The 14,404-nt window shown below is 41.0% G+C and overlaps 1 protein-coding gene across 1 annotated transcript in view; it reads right to left on the bottom strand.

Annotated features, from left to right (window-relative positions):
- Positions 1-1,376: 1,376 nt before the first annotated feature.
- The window catches only part of LOC142651998 (cryptochrome DASH), a 33,906-nt gene continuing 20,878 nt past the window's right edge, over positions 1,377-14,404 (bottom strand). The window contains exons 10-14 of the mRNA XM_075827334.1: positions 14,051-14,110; positions 10,325-10,482; positions 6,808-6,927; positions 3,906-4,082; positions 1,377-1,650 (exon numbers count right to left, since the gene is read on the bottom strand). Of these exons, the coding sequence (XP_075683449.1) occupies positions 1,546-1,650; positions 3,906-4,082; positions 6,808-6,927; positions 10,325-10,482; positions 14,051-14,110 (620 nt within the window). The 3' untranslated portion in view covers positions 1,377-1,545. The remainder of the gene's footprint in view (positions 1,651-3,905; positions 4,083-6,807; positions 6,928-10,324; positions 10,483-14,050; positions 14,111-14,404) is intronic.

Genomic DNA, 14,404 nt, shown 5'->3' with positions numbered 1-14,404 from the left:
AAAATAAGATTTATTTGACTGTTCCCAAATATTTCACTTTCTTTTTTTACCAGCTTAATCACTACTAGAAATGTTTGAGTGCGCTTTTCTTAGTTTTTTTGGGCTGCACCCTATTAGTATTAGGTGTTTTCTTAAATTCCTCCATAGACTCCTTACTTTGTAATTCATGATATCTTTAATGTTTTGAATTAAAGGAGACTGAGCAGAAATAACTTTGTCTAAACATTGCTGACATTAGTTTGGTCGGAACCTGGTAGCTTTTTCTTACAAATGCCACATTCCTTGTTTTTAGCTTTATGTATGGCTTTTCTAGGGGCATCTCTAGATTCCTAAAACAAACCCAAAAATAAATTTCATCGCAGAATGTAAGATAGGATCGCCCCCTTTCTCTAACATGGTAATGGGAAGAGAGGGAGGGTAACCCTATCTTACCCCTTCAAAGACTACCGGGTTGCAGTCTGGAGAGTCTGCATGCTGAATAGCCTCCTCTTCGTTCTTCATTGTTGCAGGTGAGATAGGAAAAGGAGCATTTCACTGAAGATTCAGACAGACGCTGGATACTTTTCCAAGAGCTGGCTGGAGTCCCTCCTATGAATGCATGCCATAGTCTTCTCCCTAGGGTCTCTCCTCAACTCCGGGCCAGCAGGGGGTGCAAAGATGCGGTCAGTGTCACTTCCGTCACGACACCACTTGTATCACGCTTGCATTCCACAACCCGAAACTTCCGGTCTTGCCGAGTGCTAAGCTAGTTGATCAATTTAGATGTGTTTGATATTAGGTGGATTCTGTGTGTCAGACACGCAGGACCAGCTCTCAGCCGAGCTGCCAGTTCAGCTGAACTGACAGAATCAGCTGAGAGAGAACGACACAGATTCTATGTATACAGGATACATAGATGCCGTATCGTAAAAAGTAAAATCATTTTTTAATAAAAAAAATGAATTCAAAAAGTGCTCAAAATCACAAAAAACATTGATTTAACAAAAAAAAAAAAATTTCAAAAAGGTGAACGTAACCTTTAATTTTGTTACAAACTCCTAGAGTACCCTCTTGTCAAATTTCACATTCTGTTGATTCTGCAATAGGCAAACTTACAGGAATGGTCAGCTCCTAACAAGTGTGTTTTACTAAATGCCTGCATTCCCCATAAAATTACATTCCCTCTGCTGGGACCCCTACCAATCACTAGTAGGGGGGTCCAAGTACTCCATTACTCCGCACCAGCGCAACCCCGGAGAGGAGTTTGTATGGAGTGGCAGTCAATCCCGTGTGCTGCTTCATACAGCGATATAAAAGCTACTAAAACATACTAGGTTTTGTGGGGGTCCCAGGATAGTTTTTAACAAACTTCTTTACATAATATAAATAAATAAAAAAACCTTTCATGTTTTTTATTTTTAAAGCTACACATAGAAAACATCCTCATCCTTTTAGATGTTAGGGTTTCCAGCCTTTTCCATGCATATCCATGTTACAACTACTTTCTTATTCCAGTTTCTGTCGTTATCCGTATGTATTTATCCACATATCCCAAATCCAGTGCCTTCATACATTTTTATTCTGAGAAAAGTAGAAATCTATCCCTCTGTTCTTGTGCTGTTTTGGCATATGAGATGGTCCTTTTCCTCTCCTAGATGCTGCACCGCTGTTCTGTAAAGGAAAAAAACTAAATAAAAACGGTGTTCGAATGCTCTAGAAGAGTGATGCTTATATTACATACTAGAATAGAGGGTTGCATGGTTACTTTTCTATTGACTTCCATAGGGAAAGCGACCAGCTTAATTAGTTTAAGGGGTCACAGCATCCTTATAGTGATGCAATACCGCTGTAGATAGTGCCACATAGCCCACATAGATAGTGCCAGTGCCCACGGTAAATAGTGCCAGTGGCCACAGTTCTCCCTGTAGATAATGCCCACATAGTGCCACACACAGTGCCCATGTAGATAGCGCCAGTGTGCCCTGTAGATAGTGCCAATATAATGCCACAGTACCCATGTAGATAGTGCCACACCCCCTGTATATAGCACCCCCTGTAGTTCGCACCACACCCCCTGTAAATAGCAACATCCCCTGTGTTTAGCAATATCCTCGCTGCAGATAGCGCCACCCCCCCCCCCATGATTGACACCCCCTTCCTGTAAATAGCACCACTGTAGCTCCCTGTAGGAGCGGAATCCGTCTGGTCAAAGATTCCGCTCCTACAGGAAGCCCCTGATGTCTGTCCATATATGGACAGTGACGTCAGGGGTTAACTCTATAAACAGGGATTCCATTCCAGGAGTAGCCCCTGACATCACTGTCCATATATGGATAGTGACACCAGGGGCTTCTCCAGTAGCGCAATCCCCGGTCCGCTCCTAGAGGGAGCCACTAACGTCACTGTCCAAATTGACAGTGATGTCAGGGGCTCTCTCTAGAAGCGGAATCCCTGGTCAGTGCGATCTGACACCGGGATTCTGCTCCTAGAGTCAGTTCAAGTGGCGCTATCTGCAGCGGGTGGGGGGGGGGGTTGCTATCTGCAGGGGGTGGTGGCACTATCTGCAGCGGGGATGGGGAGACGGCGGGGGCTCTCTCTAGGAGGGGAATCTTCGACCAGAGCGCTGGTCGGGGATTCCGATGCCGGAGGGAGCTTAGGTGGTGCTACCTACAGAGGGTTTTGCGCTGCCTACAGGGGGTTGTAGGTGGCACTATCTACAGTGTGTGGGGGGTGTATTCCGGGGCTCTCAAAGCCCCAGCAGACATGAGAGTGCAGTGCTGCTCACACTGAAGGAGAACTGCACTCATTAAACTCGTTCCAGGCTGTCAACGTTTATACACGTGCTAACTGCACGGGGCATCGGCAGTTAGAACGTATATAGCCGTATGGCAGTCGTGAAGAGGTTAATGACTTGGGGTTGAGGTGGTAGGACCCCTTACTGCTTTCCTAATTTAAAGGGTGTCCCTTTATTTTATAGAAGTATCGAAAACAAATTAGCATAGCAAATTATCGAGACCAAAAACAGCTGACTGTGGACCAAATTTGCAATTGACTGACTGAGTCACTTTAAATTTGTGTTAAATTCGTAATATGGATTTTGAAATGCCGCTATATTACATTTATGTGCAAAATTGCTTAACCGGTTTTAATTTAGCTTCCTTGAAAGTTGGAAGTACCCTTAGGTGACTTCCTAACATGGTGAAAGTATTTTTTATACTTCTTTCCGGAAATCACATACAAACTGTAAAAAATAAATATAAAGAAATGTATCTATATCTCTCTTCCGTAATATGACCCAGGATTGTGATCACATAAAACAGTAGTACTACATCCATAACATTAGAAGGGGTGGTTTTTAGAGAAATTAAAGTGAATGCACGTCAAACCTAAAACTTGTATGATTCTTTCCTTAGCAAAACAAATATCTTCCCTTGTGTTAAGATATAGCCCATATTTCCCCCTACACAAGATCTCATCAACCTGAAGAATAGACGGATGAGATATTTGGAAAGAACAGAAAATGTATGCAAAGGATGGAGTTGCCATACCACTAAATCTAGTTTCTTATATTCTTACGAAGTTTTTCCTTGGGAAAAGTAGTAAAACATAAAAAAAAAAACAATTTCAATTTGGTATCGCCGTAATCGTATTGACCGCAGAATAAAGTGAACATGTCGTTTTTACTGTGTAAATGCCGGAAAAACTAAACCAAAAAAAATAAATCAAGGAATCACTGTTTTATTCCCATTCCACCCCACAAATAATTTTTCCCCAGTTCCCCAGTACATTATATAGTGCCGTGAAAAACAAGCCTTTTATGGGGGAAAAAAAAGTTATGGCTTTTGTAAGGTGGGGAGGATAAAGTGGAAGTAAAATGGAGTAATGGCCGCAGAGGGAAGGGGTAAAGCAGAGTTCTGTAGACTTACCGGCTTCTGGTTCATGTGTCTGCTCCACTCTGGTGCCGTGACAATTGGAAATGGGTAGGTTTCTCCAAGACTTACGTTAGCTTGCGCCAGTGCAGCAGTACTTAGTGCCCACGGTATATGAACATCTCCTCTTTTTATCTCCTGCAGCTCTGGAACCCATAACCGGATGTAGTCACCCTTTAATACAACGACAAACCATAAACTTACACTTACTGCTAAACCGATTTTACTGAGCACATAACAGCACCCCTAAGAAACTGTCCACCCACTGTACAGCAAACAAGGAGATAAAAAGGGAACAACTTCTCTTTCTTAACTATTTGAAACAACGGAATGGTAGATCCTGAAGCCCAAAGGCCCTTTTACACGGGCCAATTATCGGGCAATCGAGCATTAATAGAACACTCGTTCCTGATTATTGTCTGAGTAAACAAGGCAACGGACAGCCGATGAACTAGCAAACGCTCGCTCATCGGTTGATTGCATCTTTTTAAATGCATAAACTTTTATCGTTGTCGGAGAACATCTCCCTGGGTAAACAGGGAAACATGCTGCCACCACCATAGAACTTTATGGGGATGAGCGTCCCCATACTTAGCTCCTTTTGGAAGGAGCAAAGGAGAGCCAATCAATGAGCGGTCTAATTGATCAGCTCTCTTTCAGACGGCCCATTTTGGGCCGTGTAATACTACCTTAAAGGTACTTTTACCCCGGCCAAGTTTGGCCAGTGCAACGAGCGCCGATCAACGAGCTCATTGATCGGCGCTCGTTTGCTCCTGTCACAAGGAGCTGGTATGGGGACAAGCGATCGTTACTCCGATCACTCGTCCCCATACATTTGTATCATGTCGGCAGCGCGTCTCCATGTTTACACAGGGAGATGTGCTGCCGACAACAATAATATTTTTCGCAGCGACTGTGCTATTCATTCCGTCCAAACGGAAACCATTAGCAAAGTATCCGTCCCCACTGAGATCAATGGTGATGCAAACGGAAGATATGATTTCTGTTTGCCTTTCCATTAAGGGGTTCTCCCGATGTAAAGCTCAGACGGAACCCCTCAACGGAAAGACAACGCTGATGTGAACAGGCCTTTAGAGAAAAATAGCTTTCTTTTATATTTGCAATTCCTTATTATGGGATTTACATGTGCGCTTTGGTTCACTCTTACTACCCTAAAATAAGAGTCGAGAAGCAGCATAAATAGAAATAAAGGACTTGAAGATCATTGTGTCACTTCTACTGTGACATCAGAGCCCCCCCCCCCCCAGAGAATAGGAAATATATTTGAGGAAAGCAGTCACACACGGCCGATTTTGTTGCAGAAATTTTTGCGACTGAGAAATGTGTTCCACTCATCTGCATGGGGTTGTTTCTGCAAACCCCATTCAGATTAAAATCTGCTGCGTGTGACCGCACCATAATTAGTTTAATCTCCTTGATTCCCTTTCACCCAATGCGCCGTGTCTCTGGAATGCTGCCAATAGATGAGAAGTAAAAAAATTATATATTTAGAAAATAATATGATTTAAAAGCTAAAATAAAGTTATAGAAACATTGCCTCCAAGCGAAGATCATTATTCCGCTACCCCCAAATTAAGCTGGCCATACACCTAATAAAACGGTCAGACACACACTTGTGTGGCCAACATCTATCGCCCCAGGCTTCCACATAAACATTGCACACTTGGCGGAGCATGCATGCTTATTGCAAATCGGAAGAGGGAGACCAGATTATCCTGCAAAGGATTAGGCATGTAGAAATCCATCATGCTTGATTCCCCCCCCACCACCACCTCGGAGGCTCCCATACACATTGCTTTGTTGTAATCACCAGCAAATTTCTTTCCATGATTAACAAAATAATAGTTCTAACTGGCCAATGAGTGAAAGATGGATCTTGCAGAGCCACTGTGGAAAGATAAGAAATGGTGACTACTTCCCCAGATCAGTTCTGTAGGCAGAAGGAAAGCAGCCAAATCTGCATACAGCAGCTAACCCGTTATTTCAATTGGGGAGGCAGTGTTTGGCTGGAGAGATTAGGGTTAACGGTCTTTAAACCTAAATGTTCAGGTTTCTGAATAACAAAACACAATGTAAATGCAAAGACAGAGGTTGTAGAACACAAATGAAAACAATGTTGCACTCAAGATCATAATGTCTTGTGAAAGACTAAATACCAGTAGGGAATGGATGAACATGTGTTTCCTGTAAATATTACCAGTTTAATATTTTACACATTGTCATCTTTCGCTCTGACTTTGCTTTATAGGACACCTGTGGGTGAAGTTTAAGGGCTTGTCCACACGTGAAGGAATTGCTGCAGAAAATTTCTGCAGCATTTCGGGTCCATTTCCTGCATTTTTTACTGCAGAAAATGGTGCGTATTTTGCTGCGTTTTTCTCAATGCCGGGAGATGGTGACATCTCTTCTGAAAAACGCAGCAATTCAGTCCACTTTCCACAGCAGGAATTGACACGCTGCAGTACGAAAAATACGCACCGCAGGTGAACTTTTACGCAGCGTGTGGATGACATTTGTTAAATCTCACCCACTTTGCTGCTACTGTATTCTGCTGCGTATTTTCCATCCGCTATTCCGGATGGAAAATAGGCAGCTATTTGAGTGGACAAGCCCTTATGATAAAAAGGGGCACAAAAAAATACTTTGCCCTGGGTGGCGCTGTTCTACTAAGTTGTAGCAATATTTCAGGTTACAGTAACAAAATAAATATGTTACTAATATCAAAACATGATTAGTGTAAGAATCCCACATCTCCGCTTAATCATTCACTACAATAGATGATAAGTTGCACAGTCTATTTTGATTGAATGCAAAAATGTGGATACAAAACCAACCAACAAGACGTATGTAAAGCGGTTTCATGTACTTGGAGACATACATTGCCATCATAATCCAGGCCCTGTTTAATCATGTTGAACTTTCTGTTTTCTCTCGGGTCATTCCCAATTCCAGCACTGTATAACCAATTCCCGTAATTGCTGCAAACGTCATAATCCACCTAAAAACACAAAAACCATATATATGATATAATATTTATCTTGCAGTACCCTTATTAAGAGAGGTTCCCTCCAATATGTAGTATATAATATTTACCGGCTCGCAGAAGTGCACGTGACTTTAACTATAAGTATTTTTGAGCTTCCTTCTGAGCTTTTGATCAATGTCTTTATATCACCAGGCAGAACATATCACAGTGAAACATACATTGTATTCAATGGAGAGAGTGCAACAGATCTGTAGTCTAGCACACCACCAAATATAAAAACAAAGAATGTCCTTGTGATCTAAAGAATGGTTAAAAATGGTTTGACAGTATTATTAAATGTTGCATAATGCACAATTTCATCCCCGGACTGGGGTTCTTCTGCACAAAGACTGGGAGCTCAGCAAAAATGTACTCATTGGGCATGGATTTGGATACCTGAAGAAGTTGTAGCCACGGTCAGGATTAATAAACAAACACTGTTGTACATACCGAATTTAATTTAGTGAATTGCATACATAACAGTTGGATGACATGTCATTACTGTGACTTGAATAATCCTTCAAAAATGTGAAACTACTATTATCCTTCAAGTTGGACAATAGGGATCGGAGTTGTGTAAAAAACATTTATATAATTTAGCAAGTCTGGGTAGATAATGTTTAGAGTGAAGCTGTGGTTTGTAGAGAATTAAAAGAATACCTAACTTTTCAGAATAAGCTGTTCTATATGTCTGTACATGAGAAACAACAATATTTCTGGCCATTATATGACTTGCATTCTGCATTTTTTTTTTAGCAGTTTTCACCTCTGCAGTCACTCTCTCTAATTCTCAGTCGACTCGGAGCTAGTGGTCAAATATATATATATATGTATGTATAGAGAGAGAGAGAGAGAGAAGCAGCAGCAACATGGAAGAGATTATACAGCAGTTAGGAGTAGTGTAGCTGTGAATCCAGCACAGGGGTGACATACAAATTTCACAAGCAGCCTGGGTCTCTTCTCTCTCGGCTCCTGCTCCCTCCTCCCCACTCCACAGACTTGTATGGGCAGCCGGTCTGTGCCTCCTCTCTCTCTGCTCCCCCACCATAGACTTCTGTGGGCAGCGTGTCTAACTGTCTTTCTCTCCCTGCTCCCACCTCCCCTCCCCATAGACCAAAGGTCATCTTTCTCTTGCATCTTTCTCTTCCTCCTCTCCATAGACTTGTATGAGCAGCATCTGTCTCTCTCTCTCTGCTCCCTCCTCCTGCTCTCCATAGACTTGTATTGGCAAGAAGTTAAGAGACACCACCCACTTCCTGCAGTCAGTCTACTCTGCTCTGTAACCAGGGACGGACTTTGCTTGACAACAGGGAGTGGGACAGCAGATTACACGAAGGGAGACACCTAGTGGCAGTAACTTCACACAGTATTTGCATGGATAAAACAACATTTTAAAACGAAGAAAATAAAGTTGATATGCTAATCTAATAGTATTCCTGATATAACGTTTTTGAAAAGTTAGTGTCCATTTAAAGGGGTTTTCCGACAGAATACATGCATCCTCTACCCACAGGATAGGGGATAAAGGTGTGATCATGGGAGTCTGACCGCTGGGACCCCGAAGTGCTTCATGAGAATGGAGCGCTGGTGCGTATTCTCAAACACCGCTCCATTCATTCTATCTTATTTTGTATTACATATAATTAGTTGTAAGGTTTAAATTTCCTGAATTTTCAAAGCAAAAGCAGGCAGCAGAATTATAGCTTTTATAAAATCCCTCCGTCAAACTGCTGATTTTGCCGGCTGTAGTTCCTGTTGGTTACGCATTTCCCCTGCAGCAGCCACTCCACGCATAATGTAGTATTACAGCCAACAGTCATGCAACACATGGATGTCCTGAATTTGTCAGAGTGACAGCTGTGGTTTGTTAGCAACTCTCTATTATGGTTCACAGATGCAGTTCCCGAGCATGGGACTTCCCTCTATTACACCCATATGCCTTATTCTGCTGTTATTTTTGCAGGCCAAATGCTGAGAATTTTAAGTATGATAAAATGATATAAGGAATATGCGTATCCCTAATATAAACATCCTGGAACCTGGATCTTCTCTATATGCTACTTTAGCTCCTTTAATTGATGGTTGCACATACATCTGAAGCATAGAAGAGACCCACTTATAAGCTGTATTTGCCGCACATTTACTCTACTACCCATAGAATCAGTTCTTTATTTGACCTGTGGTTTCTTTAAAGGCTTTTTTGCGCGTTGCAGTTCTGTGTGTCATAAGTGTTTGCTGCGTGGCTGCGTGATTTTCGCACATATCGCATCTTTTACCTTCATTTCTTGAACAACTGTTGCGCGAATCATGACTTCAATGGGTGCGTGATGCGCGAAAACCGCTCAAGTATAGGACATGTCATGAGTTTTACGCTGCGTGAAAATCACGGACTGTCTGAACGGCCCCATTGAGTTACATAGGTCCGTGCGACGCGCATATCACGGACGTGAACTACGCTCGTGTAAATAAGGCCTTAGGAACAGGAACACAAGTTAAAAGCCTCTCCCCCTGCTGGCTACCACAGTGTTTTATAAATGAATACAAAGTCACTAGGTTCTGATAACATACGGTACATTTATTTCAAGAAAAAATTCTATATACATAGGGAGGGTATGTAAATGTTTTTTCATAGGGGACTCATGAAAACCAAACTATCAGTAAGGGCCTGTTCACATCAGCGTTGGCTTTCCGTTCAGGGGTTCCATTCCATCTGAGGTTTCTGTCGGGGGAACCCGCCAACGGAAACCTTAGCTTCCATTTGCATCACCATTGATATCAATGTTGATGGAAACATTGCTAATGGTTTCCGTTTGTCACCATTCCGGCAGGTTTCCGTTTTTTAACGGAATCAATAGTGCAGTCGCCTTCCTAAGTAGGCTCTGTACCTTTAGTATTCCGTTTTTTATAGTGTTCCCACACTGTATGCTAATGAGCATAAGAGTCATATCTTCGTTCGAAGAGTCATATCTTCATTCCTCAAGCCTTTCCGAGTTGACCCCGCTGCCTAACTTTTGATTGACAGCTCCTCGCCTCCCCCCAGCACACACGTAATCCAATATTACTCCTCTTTAGAAAAGCCTTAGTCCCTATGCACACGACCGTAAAATCGCCCGTAATCATGGACCCATTCATTTTTATGGCCGACGGACACTTTCCCGTATGCTTACGGGAAGGTGTCCATGCCGTATAAACTTTCAGAGAAAAATAGGACATGTCCTATTTTTTTATTTTACGAATCATGCTTCCATACTTTATAATGTGAGCACGCCCCGTAAATGCGGACGGCTGTCCACAGACAGCCGTGCCCATGGTGCCTTACAGATATCGGATTTTATCTTTTTTTTTCTCTAGTTAGATATGACATTCTTACCAACAGATATTCGAACCATTCCGCACCCATTCTCCAGTCAAGTCCCAGATCCTTGGTTAGAAAACTGGCTACATTCTGACGTCCACGGTTCGACATAAAACCAGTCATGGCTAGTTCACGCATATTGGCATCAACAAAAGGAACTCCTGTACGGCCCTCTGAAATAATAAGCAAGAAATATCTGTCATATGCCATGGCACACTATGTTAATATTACTGGTGAAGCATATCCAATGTATGTTAACCCTTTCAGGACCGAGCTCATTTTGGCCTTCAGGACCAGCCCCATTTTTTCAAATCTGACGTGTCATTTTATGTAGTAATAACTCTGGAATGCTTTTACCTATCCAAGCGATTCTGAGATTGTTTTCTTGTGACTTATTGTGCTTTATGTTAGTGGAAAAATTTGGTCAATAAATTCATTGCCGATTTGTGCAAAACACCAAAATTTTTCTAAAATTTGCAAAAATTATGGTTTTTCTAATTTTAAATGTATCTGCTTGTAAAACAGATAGTAATATGAAACAAAATAATTACTATTTCACATATTCCATATGTGTACTTTATGTTGGCATAGTTTTTTTGAACATTTTTATTTATCTAGGACGTTACAAGGCTTAGAACTTTAGCAGCAATTTCCCACATTTTCAAGAAAATTTCAAGGCTATTTTTCAGTTCAGTTCAGTTCTGAAGTGGTTTTGAGGCCTTATATACTAGATAGGCCCTCATAAATCACCCCATTTTAAAAACTGAACCCCTCAAAGCATTCAAAACAGCATTCAGAAATTTTCTTAACCCTTTAGGCGTTTCACAGGAATAAAAGCAAAGTGGAGGGGAAATTTACGAATTAATTTTTTTTGGCTGAAATTCATTTGTAATAAAAAAAATTCTGTAACACAAAGTTTTACCAGAGAAACGCTACTCAAAATTTATTGCCCAGATTCTGCAGTTTTTAAGAAATATCCCACATGTGGCCCTAGTGTCCTAATAGACTGAAACACAGACCTCAGAAGCAAAGGTGCACCTCGTGGATTTTGGGTCCTCCTTTTTTTAGAATATATTTTAGGCACCATGTCAGAAGTGTGGTGCCAAAACAGTGGAAACTCCCCAAAAGTGAAACGGTTTTGGAAACTACACCCCTCAAGGAATTTATCTAGGGGTATAGTTAGCATATTGACCCCACAGGTCTTTTGCTATATTTATTGGAGTTAGTCTGTCAAAATGAAAATCTAATCTGAATTTTTACAAGGAATAAAGAATAAAAAGCACACCAAAACTTGTAAAGCTATTTCTCCCGATTACGGCAATACCCCATATGTGGTAATAAACTGCTGTTTGGACACACAGCAGGGCTCAGAAGGGAGGGAGCGCCATATGGATTTTGGACAGCAGATCTTGCTGGAATGGTTTTCAGTGCCATGTCGCGTTTGCAACTCCCTGGAAGTACCAGAACAGTGGAAACCCCCCCAAAAGTGACCCCATTTGGGAAGCTACACCCCTTAAGGAATCTTTCTAGGGGTATAGTGAACATTTAAACCCCACAGGTCTTTTGCCGAATTTATTAGAATTAGGCCGTGAAAATGAATATCACATTTTTTCCACTTAAATATTTAATTTTTTCATTTTCACAAAGGATAAAACGCGAAAAAGCACCCCAACATTTTTAAAGCAATTTCTCCCAAGTACGGCAATACCCCCTGTGGTCATAAATGTTCTTCCATTAGAAATTAAAATCAACCCTTTCAGGAATATTTCATTTTCGTTTTTCACACCCCTCTTTCCAAGGCCATAAAGTTTTTTCTTTTTCCGTCAATAGTGTGGTGTGAGGGCTTATTTCTTGCTGGAGGAGTTGTAGTTTCTAGTGACACCATTTAAAGTACCATTTAATGTACTGGGAAACTGAAAATAAAATTCTTTGCAGGCTGAAATTGGAAAAAGTTGCGATTCCTCCATTGTTTCTTGGATTTCGTTTTTTACGGCTTTCGCCATGCGGTAAAAATGACAACTTAAATTTTGTACGATTAAGGCGATACAAAATGTATACAGTTTTTGTTCATATTTTACTACTGTTACAAAGTAAAAACTATTTGTTAAGAAAAAATAACTTTGTTTGACCATATTTCGTGAGCCATAAGTTTTTTTTATTTTTCGGCCGATTGAGCAGTGCGAGGGCTTATTTTTTGCAGGACGGTCTGAAGTTTTTATTGGTACATACAACTTTTTCAGCACTTTTTATAAAAAATTTTTTTAAAAGCGAAGGTGACCAAAAAACAGCGATTTTGGCGTTTTCAATTCTTTATTTTTTATGGTGTTCACCGTGCGAATTAAATAATGGTATATTGTAATAGTTTTTTTTATTTTTTACATTACTTTAGAGGAAAAATGGGAACGTTTTTTTTTTTTGGGACTTTATATAATATATTATATAGTTTTGTCACTAATAATAACTTTATTTACTTTTCGTTTTTACACATTCTATTATTCTCCCTAGGGGACTTGAACCAGCGATTAGATCGCTGGTACAATACACTGCAATACTAATGTATTGCAGAATAATGTTGTTTTTACAGGCTCCTGTATCAGCGCGATCGCTGTTCCTGTCCGTTAGTCCCGGGTGTCAGCTGTAATACACAGCGGACACCTGCAGCATATGGAGCGGGCTCAGCGCATGAGCCCGCTCCATATATATCCCCCTGCACCACGACATGCTATTAAGTCGTGGTGTGCGAAGGGGTTAATTCGCAGCGGATGCTACAAAGTGAAAAATTCACATTTTCCACTGATATGCCATTTTAGTGCACAATATGTTGTGCCCAGTTTGTGCCACTGAAGACAAATACCGCATACAATGTTGAGCGGGTTCTCCCAGGTGTAAAATGTCATATGTGGATGTAAACTGGTGTTTGGGCACGCTGTAGGGCTCAGGAGGGAGGGAGCGCCATTTGGCTTTCGGTGTGCAGATTTTGCCTGGTAGTTGTTTTGTTTGGGGTTTTACTGGTATTTCAGTTTATAATGTGGGGGCATACGTAAGCTGGGCAGAGTACATCAGGGCATAAGAAGAGGGTATAATAATGGGGTAACTAAAAAATAATTCATAGATATGTGGCCGGTGTCGCACTGAAAAATGGTGCAATCTTATCTACTTTTGGAACACTGCATATTTTGCGTCGCCATATTCTGAGAGCCGAAAAGTTTTTATTTTTTCACCAATGGAGCAGTGTGAGGGCTTGTTTGTTGCGGGACAATCTGTACTTTTCATTGGTACATTTTTTGGCAAGCGAGGTGACCAAAAACCATCAAGTCTGACAATGTTTTTTGTCCTTTTTTTTTACAATGTTCACCGTGCGCTATAAATGACAGTTTTACTTTATTCTGCGGGTCGGTACGATTACGGCAATACCATTTCACCATTATTTTTCAGACAAAAAAAGCTGTCTAAGAGCGTGGTTTTTGCAGAACGGGGTGTAGTTTTTATTGGTACTATTTTGGGGTACATTAGACTTTTTGTTCACTTCTTATTCTATATTCTGGGAGGGGTGGTGACCAAAAAAAATTGTGATTCTAGCAAGGTACGGGAAATATAATATTATAGTTTTATAGTTTGAGTCGCTACAAACGCGGTGATACCAAATTCGTGTATTTTTATTTAACGGTTTAATTTTTTCCCTATAATAATTTACCGTTGACGTTCGGGAAGCGGTTAAAGAGATCTAAGCGAGGCACTTACCTTTCCAGGCATCAAACAGTTTTAAATCCTTCTTCCAAGGAACCTCTTTATCTTGAAGACCTAAATTTTAATAAATTCCAATGTCAAATCACATAACATTAAAACAGCCAACAACTTTTAAATCCGTAATAAAAGCTTTACAGCATACCAAGCTATAGGCATGATCTTTTTCTTTGCTAGTAGTATGGTCTGTGATAAAAAAGGTTTTGGATGGCTGATCTGCTGGTTAACAAACCGATGGGGGGGAATTTAAGACTGGCATTTCATATAAAAGCAAGTTAAAGTAAAACACGCCTATTTTATTAAGAGGTACGCGCCTCTGAATTAGAGGACTCTCTGGCCGTCTATGCCCCA

The sequence above is a fragment of the Rhinoderma darwinii genome, chromosome 5, assembly GCF_050947455.1.
Source record: "Rhinoderma darwinii isolate aRhiDar2 chromosome 5, aRhiDar2.hap1, whole genome shotgun sequence".
NCBI classification, from domain to species: Eukaryota; Metazoa; Chordata; class Amphibia; order Anura; family Rhinodermatidae; genus Rhinoderma; species Rhinoderma darwinii.
The sequence above is the reverse complement of the archived record's forward strand: the minus strand, read 5'-3'. Positions and strand labels throughout refer to the sequence as shown.